At 38.1% G+C, this 23,831-nt stretch overlaps 1 protein-coding gene across 1 annotated transcript in view; it reads right to left on the bottom strand.

The window, feature by feature from the left end:
* Positions 1–3,121: 3,121 nt before the first annotated feature.
* LOC126467333 (zinc finger protein OZF-like) overlaps positions 3,122–23,831 on the bottom strand; it is a 94,840-nt gene continuing 74,130 nt past the window's right edge. The window contains exon 6 of the mRNA XM_050096457.1: positions 3,122–3,705. Coding sequence (XP_049952414.1) covers positions 3,370–3,705 — 336 coding nt within the window. The 3' untranslated portion in view covers positions 3,122–3,369. The remainder of the gene's footprint in view (positions 3,706–23,831) is intronic.

Genomic DNA, 23,831 nt, shown 5'->3' with positions numbered 1-23,831 from the left:
TAGGAATTTATGCCTGGAAGCATCATTCAAAGAGTGCTATGGAGTGAAAAATTACAGGCAACAGTGCCTGCCACTAGGTCACCCCTTCCACAGGAAATCTGAATTAGTATGCTGACAGACTATAGGCAGAACGTCTTGCAATGCATTTTGTTATTTAGTGATGAGAAGTGACTGCTACACTCAGCAGTGGAGAAGATGGAACTAGCTACTCCACAAAGAGACCTTGTCTCATATGAATTTGATACTCTGTTGCCTTGATGTATGTTGGTTCTGGACATGGGTTTCCGTCTGCAGTTCTTTTTCTCTTGTGTACTGAGAAATATTGGAGATTTTAGAGGGATCCAGGAGAAAAATAAACTATAGATGGAAAACTGTGTCTGAAAACCATCATCCACTGAGGCAGCAGAGCATCACTTTCATAATAGGAGACAAGGCCTCTCTATGCAGTAGCTTCCTCCATCTTCTCCACTGGTGATAGTGGCAGTCAGTCTTAATCATTGAATAACAAATAATATTGTGATAGATAAAAAATATACTCGTCAAGCAGTGGCAGAACACACACATAAAAGATGGTTGTAATTTGCAAGCTTTCGGAGCCAGTGGCTCCTTCTCCAGGCAGTAGGTTTGAAGGGGAAGGAAGAGGGGTGAAGGAAAAGGACTGGAGAGTCTAAGAAAAGGGGTAGATTTTGGGAAAGTCACCTAGAACTGTGTGTCAGGGAGGGCTTACTGTATGGGATGAGAAGGAAAGACTGATTGTTGGGGACTGCATCAGATGAGATTTGAAAACCTGAGAGCTTAAAGGTGGAAGACAGGGTAATATGCAGACAGAGATTACTGCTTAAACATCATGCATGAGTTAATAAGTCTGAAAAGCTAAGTGCATTGTACGTAACAGTGGTGGGAGGGGGGCGTTAAAAATGGACAGGAGAGCCAATGAGTAAAGCAAAGAGTAGTTACAGTGAAGAAATGCTGAGATGGAAGAAAGTAACATAACTTAAGGCCAAGTGTGTGGCAAGAACCAAGGACATGTTGTAATGCTAGTTCCCACATGTAGAGTTCTGAGAAACTGGTGTCAGGGGGAAGAATCCAGATGCCGCGTGTGGTGAAACAGGTTTCAAGCTCATGTATGTCATGTTGTAGAGCATGCTCTGCAATAGGATATTGCAAGTTGCCAGTATACACCCTCTGCCTGTGCCCATTCATCCTAATTGATAATTTGGTGGTAGTCATGCTGATGTAGAAGGCTGAACAGTGTTAACATAACAGCTGGTATATGATGTGTTGTTTTGCAAATGGCTCTCCCTTTGGTAGTATGTTTTGACAGCTACAGGGCTATTGTAGGTGGTGTTAGGAGGGCGTGTAGGAGAAGTCTTGCAATGGGGATGTCACTGGGGTGGGAGCCATAGGGTAGAGAGATGAGTGCAGAAGGACCACAGGAACTGACATGAATATTATGGAGATTGGGAGGGCAATGGAAAGTTGTTCTAGGTGAGGTGGGCACAATTTCTGACAGAATGGAACTCATTTCAGGGCATGATTTTAGGAAGTCATGGCTCTGTTGAAGTAGCTGAGTAACACATTCCAGAGCAGGATAATATTGAGTGAGCAGTGGTGTGTCCCAAATTTGTTTTTTGGAGGGATCAGCAGTACCAGGATTGGATGTGATGGCATGGGAAATTTGATTTTTAACTATGCTGGTGGAGTAATTATGTGCAGTGAGGGCTGAGGTGAGAATGGTGATGTATTGCTGTAAAGACTGCATCTGAACAAATACATTTGCCTTGTATGCCAAGGCTGTATGGAAGGGAATGTTTGACATGGAAAGGTAGCCAACTGTCAAAGTGTAAGTACTGGTGTTTGTTGGTGGGTTTAATGTGAACAGAAGTGTGTAGCTGGCCTTTGGTGAGGACGAGATCAACATTGAGGAAAGTGGCATGGGATTCAGAATAGTACCATGTGAAATTTAATTGGGAGAAGGTATTAAGAGATTCCAGGAATATGGAATTTTAGCATGTCAGCCTCACTGTGACCTAATTTTGTCAATAATTGATTATTTTCATTGTTAAACAATAATGTGGGATGTTCCACCTTCAGTCTGTTGGTGTACAAAGCCAAATTTACTGTTGAAGCATCTATAACTTTGACACTCTGTAGCAACATTGGGCAACATTTCTGTACAGGGGTTCCTCTCCTCAATTTGTTCCTCAAGACACCCTCTAGAGTCCCTTGAAGTTTGTCACATTTCTGGGACATCCTGCCGAGAAGAAGTCGGACAGAATCAGCTAAGATTAGGTCATCTCTATGCTAATAATATGTCTTCAAAATTTATAACAATGGAATTCCAGAATGTAAATGATATATGAAAATAAATTTTTACAACCACTCATCTGCAGAAGAATGATGGGTTGTACATGTAAGGATTGCATGAACTCATTAGTGTTCAAGCCATCATTATTCTTCCACTCTTAGTAAGTGTGCTCATCTTTGTGGCTGTAGAGGTGTGTGTGTGTGTGTGTGTGTGGCTACACCAAGTATAGAAGGTCAAAAGCTCATTACTTTATACTTTCATTGTACCTTAGTGCATCATCTTTCATCTACAGGTACATGCGTTAGTGTGTTTGTACTAAAACTAAAACAGAAGCATGAAAGCTAATGAGGTTATACAGTCTTTCAGTGTGCCTGAGTGCCACCCACCATTCACTTGCAGGTCACTGTATTTCTTCACTTTTGAGTATTTGAAAAATATAAAAAAAAATACTTGTTTATTTTTTCAATTACTGTGACTGTCAAAGAGGAGTTATTTCTTAAGATTAAGAATAAAAAAAGGGCAATATTACAAAATAATCTGCTTCTGCTTCTGTGGATTAAAACATTCAAATGAAAGACAGAAGTTGTACTATGTTTTGCAGCAGAATTCTTTTTAATGATGATTTCAGTTTCTGCAACATCCATCATGCACTCAAGAGGCTCATCTTGCTTCATGAAGTAACACATTGAAAGTGCCTGATGAAATCCAGTTTATAATAGTGTGTAAGGAAATTACAAATATTGTTAACAAATGTCAAGGATAGTGGATCACTTCATGTAAAGTCTTTCTTAATATATACCGGAAACTGGCTACACATCCTTTAAGTCACAATGTTGCAGTGCATTACATAAGTCTTTTGTATAATTTCATGGCGCTTAATAAGAATTATTCAACAACATTAAAAATTATAGTAATTTTCACTGCTTTTCACAAGGCCACAATTAATGGTGGGAAGTAGTATTTCCTACATATTTCCGTTAGAGGAGTATACACAGACCCCTTTGGTGGAATCACCAGGAATTATGCACTTTTCACATCATAAGGAGTACTGTCAATGGAGGTCATGACACATACCCCACATCAAAGTCTTGAGTGTCATTAGTAACGACTGTTATTTCTGGAAATGTGATAATATCATCAGTATCAATGGCAATGATATCTGCAGGTGAATCAGTGGGTTTTGTGGCAAGAAGGCAACGATGTGCTTTGAGATGCTTCCTCTGAGCAAAAGTCTGCCCACATGTGCCACATGTTGCAGCAGGAGCAGCTGGTGCACGTCCTCCCCCTGGGCGATCATGGGATCTCGCATGCTTAAGCATATCGCCCTTTTGTGTAAATCGTCGTCCACAGCGAGGACACTGGTATGGTCGCTCCCCAGTATGTGTACGTGTATGAACCTGCAAGTGAATGCCAAATATAATCAAAACTCAACATGTTAACAAAAAGTAATTCACCTGTAAATACTTGAACAGCAGAATATGGAAATTAACAGCAGAAATTAATAGGAATATAAACAATAACACATATAACAACATAAAAAATGTGTGTGTGTGTGTGTGTGTGTGTGTGTGTATTGAAGTGTTTTTTAACCTGCCTACTTAGCTGATCAATAGACGGTACATAAAATAGTTTCTGTGGACACCTATGCTATGATTCAGACCTGCTGATCAGAACCAAATAACCATGCTTCTGATCTTCTTAACAGACTTCTTTTCCACTGTGGTGTATTCAGTGCTAAAGGCTGAAAGAAAGCTGGAAACCTTGTCAAATCTTTGTACTGACTAAGAAAATTTCTTCTTTCAATTACAGCAAGATGGCGCCGATAGAAAAGTGTAGTGGCACTGTGCTCTCGTCCAAAAGGCAAAAAATAAGCAGTTTGTGTAAAGAATGTGAAAAGCGAGTTATGAAAGGTATTTGGTGTGTCAAGTGCAACTATTGGTTACACGAAAAGTGCGCGAAAATAAACTTAAAATACATCAGTGAAGATTTTCCGTGGACGTGTCACGCTTGTTTACGTAACGAAACGGCCGCTCTTGCAACTATAGTGGACTCCAAAAATGAAATTATAAAATTACTTCAAAAGGACATTCAGGCATTAAAAACTGAAATACTATGTTTAAAGGAAGAAAACTCTAGATTAATACTTGAAAAACAGTCCGATGTGGGTGAAATACATAAAACAAAACAACAACAAGAATTGAAAACCACGTGTGAAAGTGCAACTGCAAATGCAAGTAGTGTCACCAAAACTACAAAAAGTGGTCCTAAGTTTAAACAAGCTCAATTTCAGTCTAAAAAGAATGTTAAAATTTACGGAGATAGTCATGCACGCAATATTTCAGATTGTATGTCTAACTCGACCACAGAAAACGTGCGCATTTCATCCGTTATTAAACCAGGGGCGAAGTTTGTTGATGTAACAAGCTCTGTAAACAACGACTGCACCGATTTTACAGAAAGTGATGTCGTTGTTATTATAGCAGGTTCAAACGACGTTTATTGCAACGAGGCCAGTTCATTTATTAAAAAGTTGATTGTTATGTTAATGATGTTGTCCCATACAAATGTGATCTTGTCAAATATTCCGGCGAGATTTGATCTGCCTGACTGGTCGTGTGTGAACCGAGAAATCCGATCTACAAATAAAAAATTAAAACATTTCTGCTCCAAGTTAAAAAATGTGAGACTGCTGGACCTTAACAGTTATCAAAGAAGCAGCTTCTCTGTACATGGACTACATCTTAATCGTCTGGGCAAGAATACTCTAGCAACTGACATCAACAGAGCTATTGAGGAAACAAAATGCGATAATTCAAATGTGATACCTTGTACCTCAGATGTCATACACACGAAAGACGGAAGTGATAATTATATATGCCTGCAGAGCAAGCAAACCGAAATAATTCCTCACTGCAGTGTCAAGACTGTGGATTTTTTAGGATAAAAAAGTCCCTCAGTGTTCCCAATTTAGAAACTATCAATTTGTGTGATAATGTTAACCTTGAGAAGGATATATCCTCTCATGATTGTACCAATGTATCATTTTTACATTATAATGTTGAGGGCTTAGGTAACAAAATCGATGTATTTGAGGCCTTAGTTACAGATCTAGCTCCACATGTAATCGTGGTTACAGAGCATCAAAAAGCTAACCATAATATTCAGTATTATAAGTTACAGGAGTATAATCTTACATCGTTTTTTTGTAGAACAGAACATAAAGGAGGGGGTGTTGCTACTTACGTAAGGAAATGTAACCTAATAAGTTCTGTAGAAAAAGTATCATGGGTTAAGGATTATTGTATCGAGAAAGACTTTGAAGCAGTGATAATTAAGTTAATGATTGTATCCGTCCCACTTATTGTGCTAGGTATATATCGAGCCCCTTCTGGTAATCTCGAGGTTTTCCTGGAAGCACTGGATAGTGTATTGGGGAAGCTAAGCAAGGGTGGCAATACAGTAAATATTGTAATGTTAGGAGACTTTAATATAAACACACTAAGCAACAGCCAGGAATGCAAAGGTTTACAAGACTGCATAAGATCCTATGATATTAAAGATCTACTTGGTCATGTGCCCACTAGAATAACTGAGTCAAGCAGCAGTTCCATAGATCATGTGATGACCAATTATGAAAATGTTGTTTCGGCACAGACTGTAAACGGGCACATATCTGATCATCTAGGACAATTATTAGTGATTGGTTGTCTTAATAAACTTAAACAAAACAAAAAATTTGAGAATAGAAGATTATTTTCTGAATACAACATCACCTTGCTAAAGAATACTTTGGGTCAAGAATCTTGGGAATCAGTTTATAGAGAAAGGGGAGTTGACAGCAAATGGGAAGTATTTTTAAAAATTTTAACTAGACATATTGATATTACTATCCCGGCAAAGAAGATGAATGTAAATAAAAATAAACCTCCAATAGTCAAACATGTAAAACTTGATGAAAAAACGAAAAGACTCAAAGAAGGAATGGAGTATATGTATAAGCTACACAGAGAAACCAGTCTTGATTCATATAAAGAGGATTATAAAAAATATAAATATGAGTATCGCAAGGAAGTAAAGAGAAGGAAAGTAGAACATATTAGTAAACAGATCCGAAATTCTGACTGTGTCTCAAAGTCGTGCTGGGCAGTAGTTAATGATATGAGGAACACTGATTCAAAAACTAAAATTAATAATATAGAGTTAAGTATACATAATGATAATTTTTCTGATCCTTATATAGTTAGCAATATATTTAATGATTACTTTATAGATGCTATTGAAAATGATACTTGCATGAAACAGGAGAGGCCGTTTAAATATGATAAGGAAAAGGAAAGGGACTCTTGTATGCTACCTACAGTAACCATCAAGGACGTAACTGAGCTAATTGACAACCTAAAAAATAAAAGATCAGCTGGATGGGATGAATTCTCTCCTTTTCTACTGAAAAAATGCAAGGGTGAGCTAGCCAGACCGTTAGTCCATCTAATAAATTGTGTACTTGAAGAAGGTGTGTTTCCGAAGAAACTGAAACTTGCTTTAGTTAAACCTTTATATAAAAAAGGGGAAAGAAAACAACCACAGAACTACAGACCAGTTGCCTTAACGTCAGTGTTTGGTAAATTAATTGAAAAAATAATGCTAGAAATCCTAATTGAGCACTATAATATGAATAACTTAATAGGAGATTTCCAACATGGCTTTAGAAGTGGTCGGAGCACCATATCTGCAGCAGTACAGTTTGTACACTGTCTGATGGAGAAAATAAATGAGGGATACGAAACGGCAGGAGTGTTTTTAGATCTTTCCAAAGCGTTTGACAGAGTCCATCATGGCACTCTTTTAAGTAAACTTGCTTCTAATGGTGTCAGTGGGAAACTGTTGCTTTTAATAGAATCTTACCTTAAAGATAGACAACAATGCACAGAAGTTGTGTATGATAATGGAGAGGTAATTGCAAAAAGAAGATCGAAGATAAGGAACATAAATTTTGGTGTGCCACAAGGCTCTATCTTGGGCCCCTTCTTGTTTATTTGCTACGTGAATGATTTCCCAAAAGTATTAGACACCAGTCATCGTATTACTATGTATGCTGATGACACCTCTGGGGTTTGCTGGGCACATAGTAATGATGGCCTAAATTCAGTGGTACAGAATTTTGTTGAAAAAGCCCAAACACATTTTGAAAAAGAAAACCTGAGGGTCAATATTAACAAAACTAATTTAATTTATTTTAAGACAAGTAGTTCAAATAAAAATACTGTTCTAAATGAGGACATTCAGGAAAATACCTGTTCAGAATGTAAATTTCTGGGGATATATATAGATGACAGACTTTCATGGAATCAGCAAATAGATCATGTCTGTGGTAAAATAACATCTAGTCTGTATTTACTAAGGAGATTAGTTCAATATTTAGATATAGAAGCAATAAAAATAGCGTATTTTGGGTTGGTGTATCCCCATCTATCTTATGGAATTGTATTGTGGGGTGGGTGTAGCCAATACAATATAAAAAGGGTATTTGTATTGCAGAAAAGAGTAATAAGAACTATGGCAAAAGTAAGACCCAGAACTTCATGTAAAAACCTGTTTATTAAGTTTAATATTATGACTATCTATGCAGTATATATGTTTCAATCAATATTATTAGTGAAAAAAGACAAAAAAGTGACAAACAGGAATATGGAAATCCATGATTACAATACAAGACAAAAATCAGACTTTCATATGGTGAGCAGACGATTGAATCTAACAACAAATACCCCATTCATTAAGGGAGCAATATTTTATAATTCTCTGCCAAACAACCTGAAACAGCTTTCTGGTAGAATTTTTAAAAACGAGTTAAAAAAATGGCTTGTATTGAAGTGCCCATACAGTATGGTGCTGACATGATTTGACCTCAGGAATGCTATATTAAATATAATTCAATGATATTTTACTTAGTAGCATGTAATCTATTTATATTGTGTATCAATAATCTGAATGTAATTATTATAACATTGCCCATGCATGTTAAATACATGTTTCGAGCTGTAAGATAAATAAATAAATAAATAAATAAATTATCAATAAATTAATGCTTCTTTATACATAGACATATAACATCCATAAGATATGTATAACACAACTGTATTACTTGATGCAATATTTACCAACAGCCATATGTATTGTAGAAATGTATTTTATAAATGTGACACCATTGAAGCAGGAGGGTGTTTTATGTCCTGTAGGAGCAGTCTAGGGACTGCATTCTGACTCTGGGGTATCCAGAGACCACTGACATGGGCCTCGATGGGCACCATATTCTCCAGATGTGAACACATGTGAGTCCTGAATGAGATTTTCACTCTGCAGTGGAGTGTGCACTGTTATGAAACTTTCCTGCCAGATTACAACTGTATTACAGCTGCTGAATTGCAAATGTCTTGTCTCATTAGACAGTATAATGTGAGTACTGTTTGACAAAGCGAAACACCAAAGAATGAGTAATGTCAGAATGACAGTTAAAAAATTTCTTTTGGTTTTGCTTCTATGATGTGACTACTACTATTGTGAGCACCATTTTTCCATGGCTTAAACACATCTCCAAACTGCAAGGTCTAAGAACAAGCAGCACACAGCCATTGGAGATGCTAAACTTGTCATCCCGTCTTGTAGAGATGCTGTCCTCGTGTACCTCATATAACCTGCACATATTAATATGCCATTTTACCCACAATATGCTGTCCAAACCTTAAGTAATAAACAGAAGAAGTTATTAAACATCACAATCATCTTTTGTTGTATACGAAGACAGTGACCGCAACCCACCAATTCTCTAAAATGATGAGTACATCTCAAGGTACACAATTGATTGTAGGGTAAAAGTACATGGCTGGTCAACAGGGTGACAGTTACAGAACTATATGAAATAAAATTGTCATAAATTCTGAACAGTTCACGTTAGGTTGTTCGCACTGTATGGTTGGCTGCAGGACATGTTGAGAATTAGTACAATTTGGTTTGCAATGAAGCCCACTTTCATTTGGATGAGTTCATCAATAAGCAAAATTGGCACATTTGGGCGACTGAGAATTCACAGTTCATGATCAAGAAAACTCTTCACCCTCAACAGGTGACTGTGTGGTGTGCAATGTCCAGTCATGGAACAATTGGTGCAATATTTTTTAATGGCACAGTGACTACCAAACAGTATGTAAAGGTTTTGCAAGTTGATTTTATCCCCATTATCCAAAGTGACCCCAATTTCAACAATATGTGGTTCTTGCATGACGGGTCTTGACCCCACTGAAGCAAGAGGGTGTTTTATGTACTGAAGGAGCACTCTAGGGACTGCATTCTGACTCTGGGGTACCCAGAGACCACTGACACAGGCCTCTATGTGGCCAGGCCAGATGTGATCACATGTGACTCCTGAATGAGATTTTCATTCTGCAGTGGAGTGTGCACTTTATGAAACTTTCCTGGCAGATTAAAACTGTCTGCCAGACCGAGACTCAAACTCGGGACCTTTGCCTTTCTCGGGCAACTGCACTACCATCTGAGCTACTCAAGCACGACTCACACCCTGTCCTCACAGCTTCACTTCCCCCAGTACCTCGCCTCCTACTTTCCAAATTTCACAAAACCTCTCCTGTGAACCTAGCAGAACTAGCACTCCTGGAAGAAAGGATATTGCGGTGGCATGGCTTAGCCACAGCCTGGGGGATGTTTCCAGAATGAGATTTTCACTCTGCAGTGGAGTGTTCACTGTTATGAAACTTTCTTGGCAGATTAAAACTGTGTGCCATCTCCTACTTTCCAAACTTCACAGAAGCTCTTCTGCAAACCTAGCAGAACTAGCACTGTTGGAAGAAAGGATATTGCGGAGACATGGCTTAGCCACAGCCTGGGGGTTGTTTCCAGAATAAGATTTTCACTCTGCAGTGGAGTGTGCGCTGTTATGAAACCTTTCCTGGCAGATTAAAATTGTGTGCTGGACTGAGACTCGAACTTGGGACCTTTGCCTTTCATTCAGATGATAGAGCACTTGGCCTTGACACTCTTGGAATCATCTCTGACTACCTCAAAAGGGTCATAGACATCTAACATGCACTATTGTTCTTGTTGGTAATTGGAGCTCCACAGTAACTGGTGAAGTAGTCTCCACCACCTGATAAGGTCCTTGATACGTTGTGATGAACTTCTTCATCTTTGCTGTTGGCATCTAAGGACTGGATAATATCACCCATCACCCTACCTCATACTGCAGTAAATTTGCCACATTCCTGGTTCCTCTTGCTTCTATAACACCTTTGTATTCACCCCACTATTCATTTCCATATCTCTCACACAGTTCCCTCCCACCTCTGTAGCTGAGTGGTCACTGTAGATGGCTGCCACATGAAGGACCTGAGTCCAATCCCTGGTACTGCCAAGGATTTTTTTCTTGGTGGGGGAACTGGTACAGGTCAGCTTCATGATGCTGACTGAGCAGCTACTTGACGGGGTAGAGTGGCTCCACAGTCTGGAAAGTGTGCAAAATGGCTCGAAGATCAGTGTGATGGCCATATGTGCCTCCATACTGCAACCACATGATGCAGGATGGCTGGTAGACATCCCTTAGGCTCTCATGGCCTGGTATGATGCTTGCTTCATACTGTTTTTGAAAACTCACAGACAGACTCTCCAGTTTTATGTTTCTTTGCCATACACAACCTCATATGTGTACTTTTAAATTACATACTGACATAACGTACCTTAGGTATGTGACACCATAAATGAGGTTCAACATCTCCCTCTCTGTCACTGAATAGTTCTTCTCTACTGCATTCAGCTGTCTGAATGTGTTACGTTACTCTTCACCATTAATATCTTGGCAAAAAACTCATCCCTAACCATGATTAGACGAGTCACGTGAAAGAATAAACTTCCTCTGAAAATACTAGAACTGGGCTGGATGTCAAAACTCTTTTCATTTCTTCAAATGTGTCCTGGCACTCCCCTGTCCATATTAATCAATCACCTATCCTTAGCAACTGCATGAACAGTTGTGCTATGTCAGCAAACTCTTTCATGAATTTTCTATAGTAATTTGAGGTCCTCAAAAAAGATTGCACTTGCTTAATCAACTTAGGTACTGGGAATGCCTGTACAGCTTTTACTGGCCCCACGTCTGTCCTGTCTCAATGTTTTCTAATTACTTTGACTAACTACCCTTCCTCTTCTAATGCAAAATGGCACTTCTCTGAGCTCAGCATCAGGTGTGCAGCCCTCAATTTTTTAAACACATCCTTCAGACATTGTCTATGTTGCTCTTATCTTCTGAATACACAATATCATCTAAGTAAACTAGATATTGATGCAGTTTCAAAACTCTCAACATACCTTCCAATAACCTCTGAAACATTACAGATGCATTTTTAATCAATATGCCATTCTCTTCAACTGATGAAATATCATCATTGCCCCAATCATCTATGGTCTCAGTAATGTGTGGGATGGGGTATCCATCTGTTACAGTCTTGCTGTTCAGGTGATGGTAATCACAGCACAGTCTATATTGTGTACATCCTACATAGAGTTCTTTGGCATGACCACAGTTCCTGTACCCATGGACTATTACTCTCTTCTATTATTCCATCATCAAACTGCTGGTTAATAAAAGCTCCCATAGTTGCCTTTAAATACCTAGGAATGTAGTATAGTTTCCAATAAACTAGCGCTTTGTTCCCTGTGGGTATTCAGTGTTGGATCACGGGTGTTGCCAGCAACAGACCCTGTGGAAAAAATAAATCCTCAAATTTGAGTACTAATTCTTCATCTGCTCTCTCTCTGTTCCCTTTAGATGCCCCACTTTCCTACATAATGCAGTCTTAATAGTGGTTTGCAATTGCTTGTGGTTTACACTCCTTGTGTACCACTCACCCTCATCCATAATGTCTAAACTCACTATTAACATCATCTTCCTTAACTTCACTACCTTGATGCTAAAATTAATCTATATTTACCACTCTTCCACCATACCTCATTTGCATGGGTACAAAACTTCTCTTAACAAAACAACTTACTGCATCCAGTAAATCATCTTCCTTCAGAGGCTTCACAGCACATAACACACTCACAGGTGAATCTGGATCCACATTCACCCAAAGCAACTTCCTGGTGCCACATAGCAAGCAGTCATGCAAATCAAGCCTTAGTCCAATAGTATGCAGTTCAGCTGGTTAGTCCAATACACTAGATACCCCTCCAATTCTACAATGGCAACTGTTTGCCCTAGCAAGAATGTCTTTCCACTAAGTGCTACTGTACTTTGCCAGAGCTTAATTGTACCACAATTTTGATACACAATGTGTAACCCCAAAATCATACCACAGTTCTTACTCAGAAGCAGTAGTACCTCTCACATGCTTAAATCGAACAGCCCAAATATGAAAATCTGCTTCCACCAACCCCATGGTCTCATATCATTATCACTGACCCCACATAACTTATAGCATGGTGGGGTCTATTGCCTTTGACCCACTAAGTCTATATTGGCACTGACGCAACTGTCCGTGTGTCCAACAAAAACTTATACTCTTTACCACCTACAACATCTCTTACAGTATGCTCCACCTCTGCATACATATTTGTTCCATCTAATTTTAAGAGGAACATCTTTAGGTGAACTTTGGTGTCCCTCTTGAGATTAATGGGTGATTACCATCCCCTCACCCACCCCTGTTTTCATTACCAAAATTCTGCTGCTGATGTCTTCCACTTCCTCTACTACCATGTGGCTGGTGATACTGTCTCTGTAAATGCTCTTTCTGGCCACATCTGTGACACTTGACATTCACAGAAAATACCTACCTTATGTTTCTCTCGGACAACTGCTCCCATGTCAATTTCTTTGCATTCCACTGCTAACTTAACAGCAGAATACAGATACTTTGGTGCACCCTTACATATCCTCCTTGACATGACTAACAGCAATCCATTCAGAAAAGTATTGAGAACCCTTTGCTCAGTTTCTTGCAACAAGACTGTGTTATCTTGCACATGTGTTCACTACATTTCCACATCCTATCAACAAAATTTTCTACAGTTTCCCCATGCCTCTTCACAATAGTGCTGAATTGTTCCTGAAAATAACTCATGTTATACTGTCAATAATATGAAAAGGATAGATTGCTACTCACCATATAGTGGAGATGTTGATTATACCATTGAAAACTGGTGAATTCCCTTCTACAATTAAAAAATAAATAATAAAGCCGCTATATAAAAAAGACTGTCCATATACCATACAAAATTATAGAACGTTGTCACAGCTATCAGATTTTGCTAAAGTTATTGAGCAGATTATGTACAAGAGACTGTTGAGTTTCGTAAACAAATGCAAAATTCTAACCAGTGCACAGAATCAGTTCAGGAAAAACAGGTCTACAGAAACATCTGTATATCACTTCTTGGAACAGGTTTTAACTGCAATGGATAATGAGGAATTAAACTGTGGAATATTTTTAAATCTATCCAAGGCATTTGACCTCATCAACCATGATATTTTGCTATAGAAACTGTACTGCTATGGACTCCTTGGACAGCAGGTTTCGATCTTATCAACAGATATCAAAGTGTTGAAATAATACATAATGGCACAAAACATTACTCAACATATCAGAAAGTCATATGTGGTGTACCCCAGGGTTCTGTACTATGCCCTCTAATTTTCTTAGTTTTTATTAATGATTTCCCTAACCGTCTAACAAGAGCAGAACCAGTACTTTTTGCAGATGATATGAGCCTTTTTGTCAAGGGAGTTAGTGAAGCTGATAACAAAGAAAAAGTAACTGCAACAATGAATGAGGTAGCTGAATGGTTCAACAACAATTACTTAATTATAAATGAAAAAAACAACCACTTGGATGAATTTTAGGCGCATGAGGAACACAATAAAAAATAACATAATAGTAGAGATTGGGAAATGTCTAACAGAACAAACTTATTTTACAAAAATTTTATGTGTATGGCTGAACAATAATGAAGATGGGAAAACATGTTGAAACTATTGAATAAAAAAAATTAGTAAGTACTGTTATACATTAAGAAAACTGCAATTTTGGGTAATATGTGCCTATTACTCTTACATACATAGTTATCCAAGATATATTATATTTTGAGGGAATACAGGTTTCACAAAAAGTTGTTTTAAGCTCCAAAAGAGAGCTATTCACATTCCCAAGGGTGTTGCCTACAGAACTGTGAATTGTGTTTTATTCATCTCATGACATACTTTTGCAATCCATTTGGTTTGCATACAGGAGAAATCTCAAAAATTTATAATACAGTTACAATGATTTTTACATTAATAAATAATAGCACTACAATAAGTAATAACACTATAAGGATATTTATTGGAATATGTAACACACTGTATCTAGCTGAAATTTCCACTGTGTCCTGATGACTTCATCCACTGAGTAATAACACTTTAGTGCGCATACTTCATATAGCTTTCTTTTAAGTGGGCCTAAATTCATCTACATCAACTTGTTCCCTTTTAACTTATTGCAAATACTCATTCACATATGTTGAGGTCCGTGTTCATACAGTCTGAGGCGGTGTCTGAGGAGCATAAAATTTTAAATTTTCTTTGTTTCTAGTACCGTATCATGTGAATGGACAAAATGGTTTCCTTCAAATAATTTATGTCTGGTGTACAAAAATATAATAATCTCATATATGTATAAGGATAGCAGAGTTAATATTTTAAGTTTTCTAAATAATTGTTGACATGGTTCATGTCAGTTGCAGTTGATAATATTTGCATTGCAAATGCAAAGCTGCACTGTTTGTTTGCTAGGTATTCAACATGTGCCTGCTAGTTCAAATTTTTATCTACATATAAAACTATGAATTTGACTGAGTCACCTTCTTCTATATCTTGGTTGTTGTCTACAATCTTAATCTGCTCATATGTTGGCTGTTTGCTTTTGAACTGCATCATGTGATCACCAATCAAAACGTCGAATTTCCACGAATGAAAAGAAATAATAAAAACTCTAATAAAGACTTCTAACTTCCCTCCCCTTCATCCTAAACAGCCTATCAGAATTAGGTAGCAGCCATGTCTGCAGGTATATAAGAAACAAAGTTCTCTCATTCAGCAGTAAACAAAAACACCCTGAAGAAGGTCGCTTGCAAGAGGGACCGAAACATCAGTAGTTTTATATATATTGACAATGCGGTCACAAACCCACAAAAATTTTATTGAATGTGACAACGGCTGCGGAAGTCTACATTTATATTTAACTAACCTGTATGGGCAGGAAGTCTATGGGAACATCAGGCAGTTGGAAATGCTGCGGCTAAGAAGAGGAAAACTGCTGAATGGTCTTGCCATTCTTACGGCTGACGTCCCATATAAAATGGAACGTGGCAAAGAATATCTGTGTACAAGCCAGCAAATCTTTGTTACAGGAAAGGATCCGCCACATTTGAGTAAGTTTCGACACAAACAATAGGAATCTTTATCAACTGCACCTTTTCCTTGCTGGAAAGCTGGGCAAGGATGACTGGGAGATGATCAACATGTTAACCTTCTAACAGGCCACAACCTCGAGCGATAGTACCGCCATCCAACAGATGAGGAAGTTTGAGAAACTGCAGCAGAAAACCACCAAGGAACGACTGATGCTGGACACTTGACGGATGGTGGATAACCTTTCCATCCACATCTTAAGCAATGCAGCCACATAAATTCTGGCTAAAGGGATGAATTTTGCTGTCGCACCATAACGAGTCCCAAAAGAAAAAAATCATCAAATCTGTTGAGGTTTTGACTTGTCAGTTACCACAAACTGAGGAAGAGAAGATTAAACAAGAAACAGTATGGGTACTGACCCACGCAAAGTCTCTGAAACAAAATATCAGTAAGGAGAAAAATCATGCTCTCACGGAACTGAAGAACAGCTCTCATTTAGTAAAGGGAAATGCAACTGTTGCACTGGACACTGAAGATTATAACAAACGAATGGAGGATCTTCTGAGATTTATGATACTTAAGGGCAATCCGACGGCCAAGATAATCAGATTGACACATGCACTGCTAAAGTGAAATAGAATGAATTCCGACATCGCCAGAAGTCTCATCCAACAAGTTCCACAGCCATCAAGAATATATGGTGCACTGAAGGTCCATAAAGAGGCCTTACCTTTATGACCGATTGTGAGTACCATTAATTCACTGACATACAGCCTAGCAAAAGAACTGGCTCCAAAGCTCCGATATCTGGTGAGCCACCTATTTCAGATGGAAAGGGGAATTTAATGAGCAGACAGATGGTTTAGCTATGGGCTCCCTCAAATGGCTCTGAGCACTATGGGACTGAACATCTGAGGTCATCAGTCCCCTAGAACTTAGAACTACTTAAACCTAACCAACCTAAGGACAGCACACACATCCATGCCCGATGCAGGATTCGAACCTGCGACCGTAGCGGTCGTTCAGTTCCAGACTGAAGCAACTAGAACCGCATGGCCTATGGGCTCCCTCCTCTTGCCTCTTGCGGCAGACATATTTATGGAAGCATTTGAAGAAACAGCGCTCCAGTCTGCACCATTATGTCCAGAATGTTGGCTCTGATATGTTGATGACACTTTTGTTATCTGGCTGCATGGAGAGAAAAAGCTACGAAATTTTCACCAACACCTCAACCAGCTGCACAGCAGAATCCAATTCACTATGGAGATAGAAAAGAATGGGGTGCTGCCTTTCCTCGACGTGGATGTTTGATGGTAAACTGAGCCATAGAGTATATAGGAAGCCAACCAGTATTGACAGGTACCTGCATGCCTCTTCCAGTCATCACCCTATGCAGAAGAAATCTGCCCTGCACACTTTAACTTAGAGGGCTCACAGGATCAGCAATAAGGAACATCTAAAGGTTGAACTATAAAACCTCAAGTCCATTTTTTGTGCCAATGGTTATGGAATGAAAGAAATAGATAAAACTGTGGCAACAAAGAATGAAGGCAATAGAGGAGAGCAAAAGGAAGCAAAAAATATTGCTCTATTACCATATGTTCAAGGTGTCACTGGGCAAAATTCTCCGCTGAGCAGGCATCAAGCCAATTTTCTGAAGCGACAGAATAAAATATGTTCTTCGCACAATGAAAGATCCAGCTGACAAATTAAATGCTGCTGCAGTTTATGAAATCAGGTGTGAATGTGGATTAGTGTATATAGGCGAGATGGGGCAAACCATCAGCACATGGATATCTGCACACGGAAGATATATGTGACTAAGACAGCACATCAAGTCAGCTGTGGCAGAACACCAGGATGAGTGTGGCAAACAGATTGATTTTGGTGAAATAACCACTTACTTTCAGGAAGAAGATTAGAGAAGTAATAGAAATAGCTAAGCAACCAGCCAACATGAACAGAGAATACGGGTAATGGATTCTGACGTCTTGGCTACGGGATGATAGCTATGACAGCTCACGTGAAGCAACACATACAGGCGTGAGGGAGACCGCAGATGCCGCAGGTACATAGAGTATGGGTGCGCCTTGGCCGGCACCAGAAAGCAGGATAACAACGCACCCTCACAGTTGCCACCTGGTTTTCCATTTGCTGATTTACACCAATCACAAGTAGTAATGCAAACACCAATCAAAATGCTGGGTTTCCACCAATGAAAAGAAATAATAATAATTCCAGTAAAGACTTTTAACATCCCTCCCCTTCAACCTAAACAGCCTATCAGAATTAGGTAACAGCCATGTCTGCAGGTATATAAGAAACAAAGTTCTCTCATTCAGCGGTAAATAAAAACATCCTGAAAAAGGTTGTTTGCAACAGGGATCGAAACATCAGTAGTTTTACATGCACTGACAATGTGGTCACAAACCCAGAAAATTTTTATTGAATGTCTATTAAATATAGTTTTATAAAACCTAACATATTTAATGAAATCAATATCTTCATTATATTTTAGTTCTCTGTGCAATTGCCTTTTCCTTACACTGGAAATTTTTATGCCCTGGGTCATCCATTTTATTTGTTATTTTATTGCTGCATAGTCTAGGTGGAAATGTTTAATTAAAGACACCAAGGAAACTATTTAGGAACTTCTCAAAGTTTTCATTGCTTGAGTTACAATGATCAAAAAGCCATGTTTTCTCTTTTAGCTTCTCTCTAAATGCTAGCAAGTTTTCTTTGCTAAAGTTCATGCTCATATTGGTTCTCATATCTGAAATGTTCTTGTCTGTCTGTGACAGTGCAGTGAACAATGCATAATGACTTGAAATACCTAGATCTAGATGAAATGTATACACATCGTAATATACATAATCAGTTAGAATATTGTCAATACAGGTTGCTGATTGCCCATTGTCTCTGGCAGATTGAAAGAAATTCAATTTGAAACCATATTTCTTTACTAAGCCAGCTAATCCTGAAGCATAGCTACTATCACATATGACATCAATATTAAAATCAGCAGCTATTACAGTTTTTTTCTCTACAAAGGTCTTCTACCATAATTTGAAGCTCAGATAAATTATTTCTGTTGTTGACGTCCCTGGAATTCTGTATGTTGAGATTATAATAACATTTGCTAGTGAGTCCACTATTTCTACACAACAGCTCTCAAACACATGTTCTTCATTTAAATAATTTCAACAGTTTCTGGTCTCATAATTTATATCACTATGTAAAAATATACATGAGCCTCCACACGACTTGTTTCTTCTGCAAAAGCTGGTTGCTAATCTGAAGTTCCCTATTTTGTTTAAAATTTTAATTGTGTCCTCATTAAACCAGTGCTCATTTAAACAAACAACTCTAATATTTGCTCATTCTGACAGAAATATTTCCAGTTCATCTATTTTGGAGCTTTTATTGTTTGAAGCATGTTTTCAACCATTCATATTCCAGTGGATAACATATCTACTTTGACTATTAGTTACGGGCTTTAGCACATTTCTTGCCAGATAATGGTTTGCTTTTGTCTTTCTTAATGCTACACATCTTTTTTCTCCCCCATCACTACTTATCAGTTTCCCTTATTTTTTATGACCTATATCAACATCTTACTAAATATTTTTGAACCAAACCTATTCAGATGTAGGCCATCTTTGGCAAGACACTTTGCACTTAGAAATTTGTTGGGATCAATGAAAACGACTCCTACTTTATTGCACTGTTCTTTAATATTGTTATTTATTCTCTGCACATGGCCATCACTCACCAGTCTCCTATACACAATGCCAGTTATTATTATTCTGAAATTCGAGTGGACTCTTCTAGGCGTTCGGATGAGGTTTCTTGTGTGGCTTACAATTTCTTCCTCGCTGTTGTTTTGAAGTGAATTTGGTCCCACATCAATAAAAACACCTTTTGCATTTCTGTTAAGCCTATGTGCTGCTTTCTCTCTTCAGTTTAAGATGTAGTTTAGGTGTATATGCAATTGATGTGTCCTGATTCCTGGTCGAACATCGATTTCAGAGTTTGGAACGATTATGTTTTTCAACAATGAGTCACCTATAATAAAGAATTCACTTTCTGTCTTATAATAATGCTTCTTTCTGCCCTTTTGTACGTTATGCTGTTCCACTTACATTTGTTTGGTTCTTTCGTATCTTCAGTTTCTTTTCCATTCTTAAAGATGGCTGAATTTTTTCGTCATTTGTTAGCTGTATCACACCGCATATTTTCCGATGTAAGTCCATCTAATACTGGAGTTTTTTCACATAGTCTTACACAACTTTCTTTATGTTTCAATGCAGTATTTTCCTGTTTTAGCAGTGTCTGTTCTGCTTTCAGATCATCAATGTCACTTTGAAGAACACGAATAATTTTGTCATGAGAACTTAGTGCGGATTGCGCATTCTCATCAGTTATAGAGTCGAGGCATGTCCACTGAATATCGTTATTCCTAAATTTCAGACACCCATTTGCGCACTTCTCGTGTAACCAAAAGTTGCACTTAATGCACCGAATTCCTTTGACTATACGTTTTTTTACACTTTCTGCACGAAGAACCATTTAATTTCACCTGATTTTGGTGCATCCTGTCATCACACAATCCTACCAGCATCATCTTGCCACTGAATCCACTATCCTGAGATCCATGTAGAGGGCTCTTTGGGAAGTTGAAAATTTTGACCCCCCCTAGTTTATTTATCTATGAATCAGTTTGTTTTGTTAAGTCAAATCAAGAATTCTCTTCTCTAAACGGTGAAGTGCACAACTATCAAACCAGAAACAGGCTTGATTTCCATAGAAACATACATTCAAAAGCCCTGTACCAAAATAGTGTGATGTATCTACCCAAAATAATGTTCAATGCCTTACCAAAAGAAATAAAAAAATACAAAACTCACATATATTTAAATAAGAGTTAAAGAGGCTACTATGAGGTCAAAGTTTCTATAATGTTAATGAGTTTCTTTATTATCTAAACAGATAGTGCTCACCTTTTGACTTTGTTGTGTAATCCTTTATTTCTTTCGTCTTGCGTGTGAAAAGAAGACAAAATATGTAAAGTGTACGTAAATTAAGAAAATGTTATTCCCCTTAATTGTTAAAAATATAAATTGTCCTCTCTCTCGTTCCATATCACAATTCCTATGTCATGTCAATATAATGGAAGGAAACATTCCACGTGGGAAAAATTATATATAAAAACAACGATGAGGTGACTTACCGAACAAAAGCGCTGGCAGGTCGATAGACACACAAACAAACACAAACATACACACAAAATTCAAGCTTTCGCAACAAACTGTTGCCTCATCAGGAAAGAGGGAAGGAGAGGGGAAGACGAAAGGAAGTGGGTTTTAAGGGAGAGGGTAAGGAGTCATTCCAATCCCGGGAGCGGAAAGACTTACCTTAGGGGGAAAAAAGGACAGGTATACACTCGGCACATATCCATCCACACATACAGACACAAGCAGACATATATATGTCTGCTTGTGTCTGTATGTGTGGATGGATATGTGCGTGTGTGCGAGTGTATACCTGTCCTTTTTTCCCCCTAAGGTAAGTCTTTCCGCTCCCGGGATTGGAATGACTCCTTACCCTCTCCCTTAAAACCCACTTCCTTTCGTCTTCCCCTCTCCTTCCCTCTTTCCTGATGAGGCAACAGTTTTTTGCGAAAGCTTGAATTTTGTGTGTATGTTTGTGTTTGTTTGTGTGTCTATCGACCTGCCAGCGCTTTTGTTCGGTAAGTCACCTCATCTTTGTTTTTATATATAATTTTTCCTATGTCATGTATATGATAAAATGGATGATAATAAATTGAACTGAATTGAATTGGCATCCCCTCTGGGGGCATCATAAAAAATCTTAATAATGCAGAAAATGCTGTTAAAGATAATGAAACAAGAACATCCTATGTCATCAGCAAAACCAGTTTTAAAAGACCTGAAAATTTTGCCAGTACCTTGTATTTATATAATGAAACAGTCATATATGTTAAAAAAAAAAGAAAACATGCACCTCTTCAATAAATAGGGATATACTTGGTCGCAATACATGAACAAATCTGAACATTCATATGTTGCATCAGAGACTGTTTAGGTGTCAAGCTGGTGTCAGTAATACATATTCTCAGCTGTAAAATAAACTTCCTATGACCATAAGAAATAGTGAAGGGCTATCAGTCAAGAAAAAAGTAAAAGGACTACTTGTCATGGACCCCTTTTACTCTACTATGAATACTTAAAATTTACATTTACACTAGCTCTCCAAAATTCCTTGCCAAAAAAGTAAGAAGACGAGCTCTCTAATCAACAAATAACACACTAAATTTATTTTTATCTGTTCTTAATCTTGTTTCATATACTGAAATAAATGGCACTGTAGAGAAATAAGCCCATATGTTTGTACTTATTGTGATTTCTTAATATCCGTCATGAATTGTAAGCCCACATAAATTAGTGTTTCTTCATGTTCTATTATACATTCCCATACAAATGTAAGTTGTCACCTATGTGCATTTAGCTGTGTGGCGTATATGTAAACTGTTCCCTATGGGTGTTATGTTTTTGACAAGTTTTAATGCCATCATACGTGTAAGTTTATGCTTTTGAAAATTTTTAACTTTAATACTGTTATTATTACGTTTTATAAATTTGCATTGTTAGCTACAACAGGCAGAAGACGGTGCTTTGTTGGTGCTGCACATATTACCGATTTTGATTGAGCTAAACTTACACCACAGTATTCTTCCTCAACACGAAGCCAGTGTAGAATTGTGCCCAGAATCAGTTAAGTGAAAAATCTGTTCAGTACTTACGTTCAGTTATTCAGAATATTCGTGAGTGCCACGATAAACTAGTACTGATATCGCCAATTATAGGCTTAAACTAAATTGAGTGTGTATGTGTTTTTTTAATTTTTGAGGGCAGTAGGTCTATCCACGTTCAAAACAATGTTTCCCCAGTTTCTTGCCCAATAATGTGAGAAATAGGTTTGAGAATTTTTGGACGTTTATAAAACTATATTTTCGTAAGTTAGCGGTACTAGTGCTTCGGATTCGTAATTTAATTCATAGAAAATCAACATTTGTGGTTCACAGTTCAGCCAGAGTATTTCCCCATTTACAACCGCTCTCATCAGCTAGTGCGCCGAGTGTCAACTTTCTTTGCGCATTTAATACATCACCCCTGAATTTCATTCTATATCAGTGAATTTTAGGAAAGTACCATTGTCCTTTGCTTAATCTATGAGCAATCTGTAACAGATTAGGCATTTGTGATTTCGTTATTGTAGCAGATTTTCTAACTAACATTGTGTTACATCCAGTTTTCCCTTAAAGAGGAGAGGCCTCATATATTATATGCATTTCTCATAAATGAAATGTGTTTGCGAGTTTGCTAACAGCTTATTCACCGTCAAAACGTTTTAGAAAACTGGTAATGATTACCACAGATTTTTGTTTTGCCTTAAGAGAAATCTCGTTTTGTGTATCTGCTTCAATTCGTATGGGAAATTAGCAACTTCTTAGCTCAACAGATTAAAAGATAATCAGCAGCTTTAATTTTAATTTATTTCTTCACTGCCTTGTAATACGCTGCACCAGCCACAATGCAGCCTCATTGTGAATGCTGTTCTCAGACACAGGTTGAATTGGTTGACATTTGCAAGCAGCTGGAAATCTCCCTGAATACTGCAAATGATTGGCAGCTGTTGTGAATCAGTCATGTATTTGTGATACCTATACCAAAGGTACCTCAAGTACTATCCTCTCTTGTGCATCCTGTCTCCTTTGCAGGCTGTGATTACCTATCCACTTGACTGCAAATGGCGTGTCAATGGCAGATCTAGGTATCCTGCAGAGAGTGGATGGGGATCAGGGAGGACTCAGGGTGGGGTACCGATCCCTCTAACCAACAAGTTTGAGGTGCTGTCTTTCGAAACTGAAACTGAGCCAGTGGGACTCATTTCACCTTTGTTTTGCCCAGTATCAGAAGGAGGCAAACGATAAAGGGTAGGGGTCTATGAATTGTCGGCAGTTCAAATGTACAGCAAATGGTGGTA

The sequence above is a fragment of the Schistocerca serialis genome, chromosome 1 (assembly GCF_023864345.2).
Source record: "Schistocerca serialis cubense isolate TAMUIC-IGC-003099 chromosome 1, iqSchSeri2.2, whole genome shotgun sequence".
Taxonomy (NCBI): domain Eukaryota; kingdom Metazoa; phylum Arthropoda; class Insecta; order Orthoptera; family Acrididae; genus Schistocerca; species Schistocerca serialis.
The sequence above is the reverse complement of the archived record's forward strand: the minus strand, read 5'-3'. Positions and strand labels throughout refer to the sequence as shown.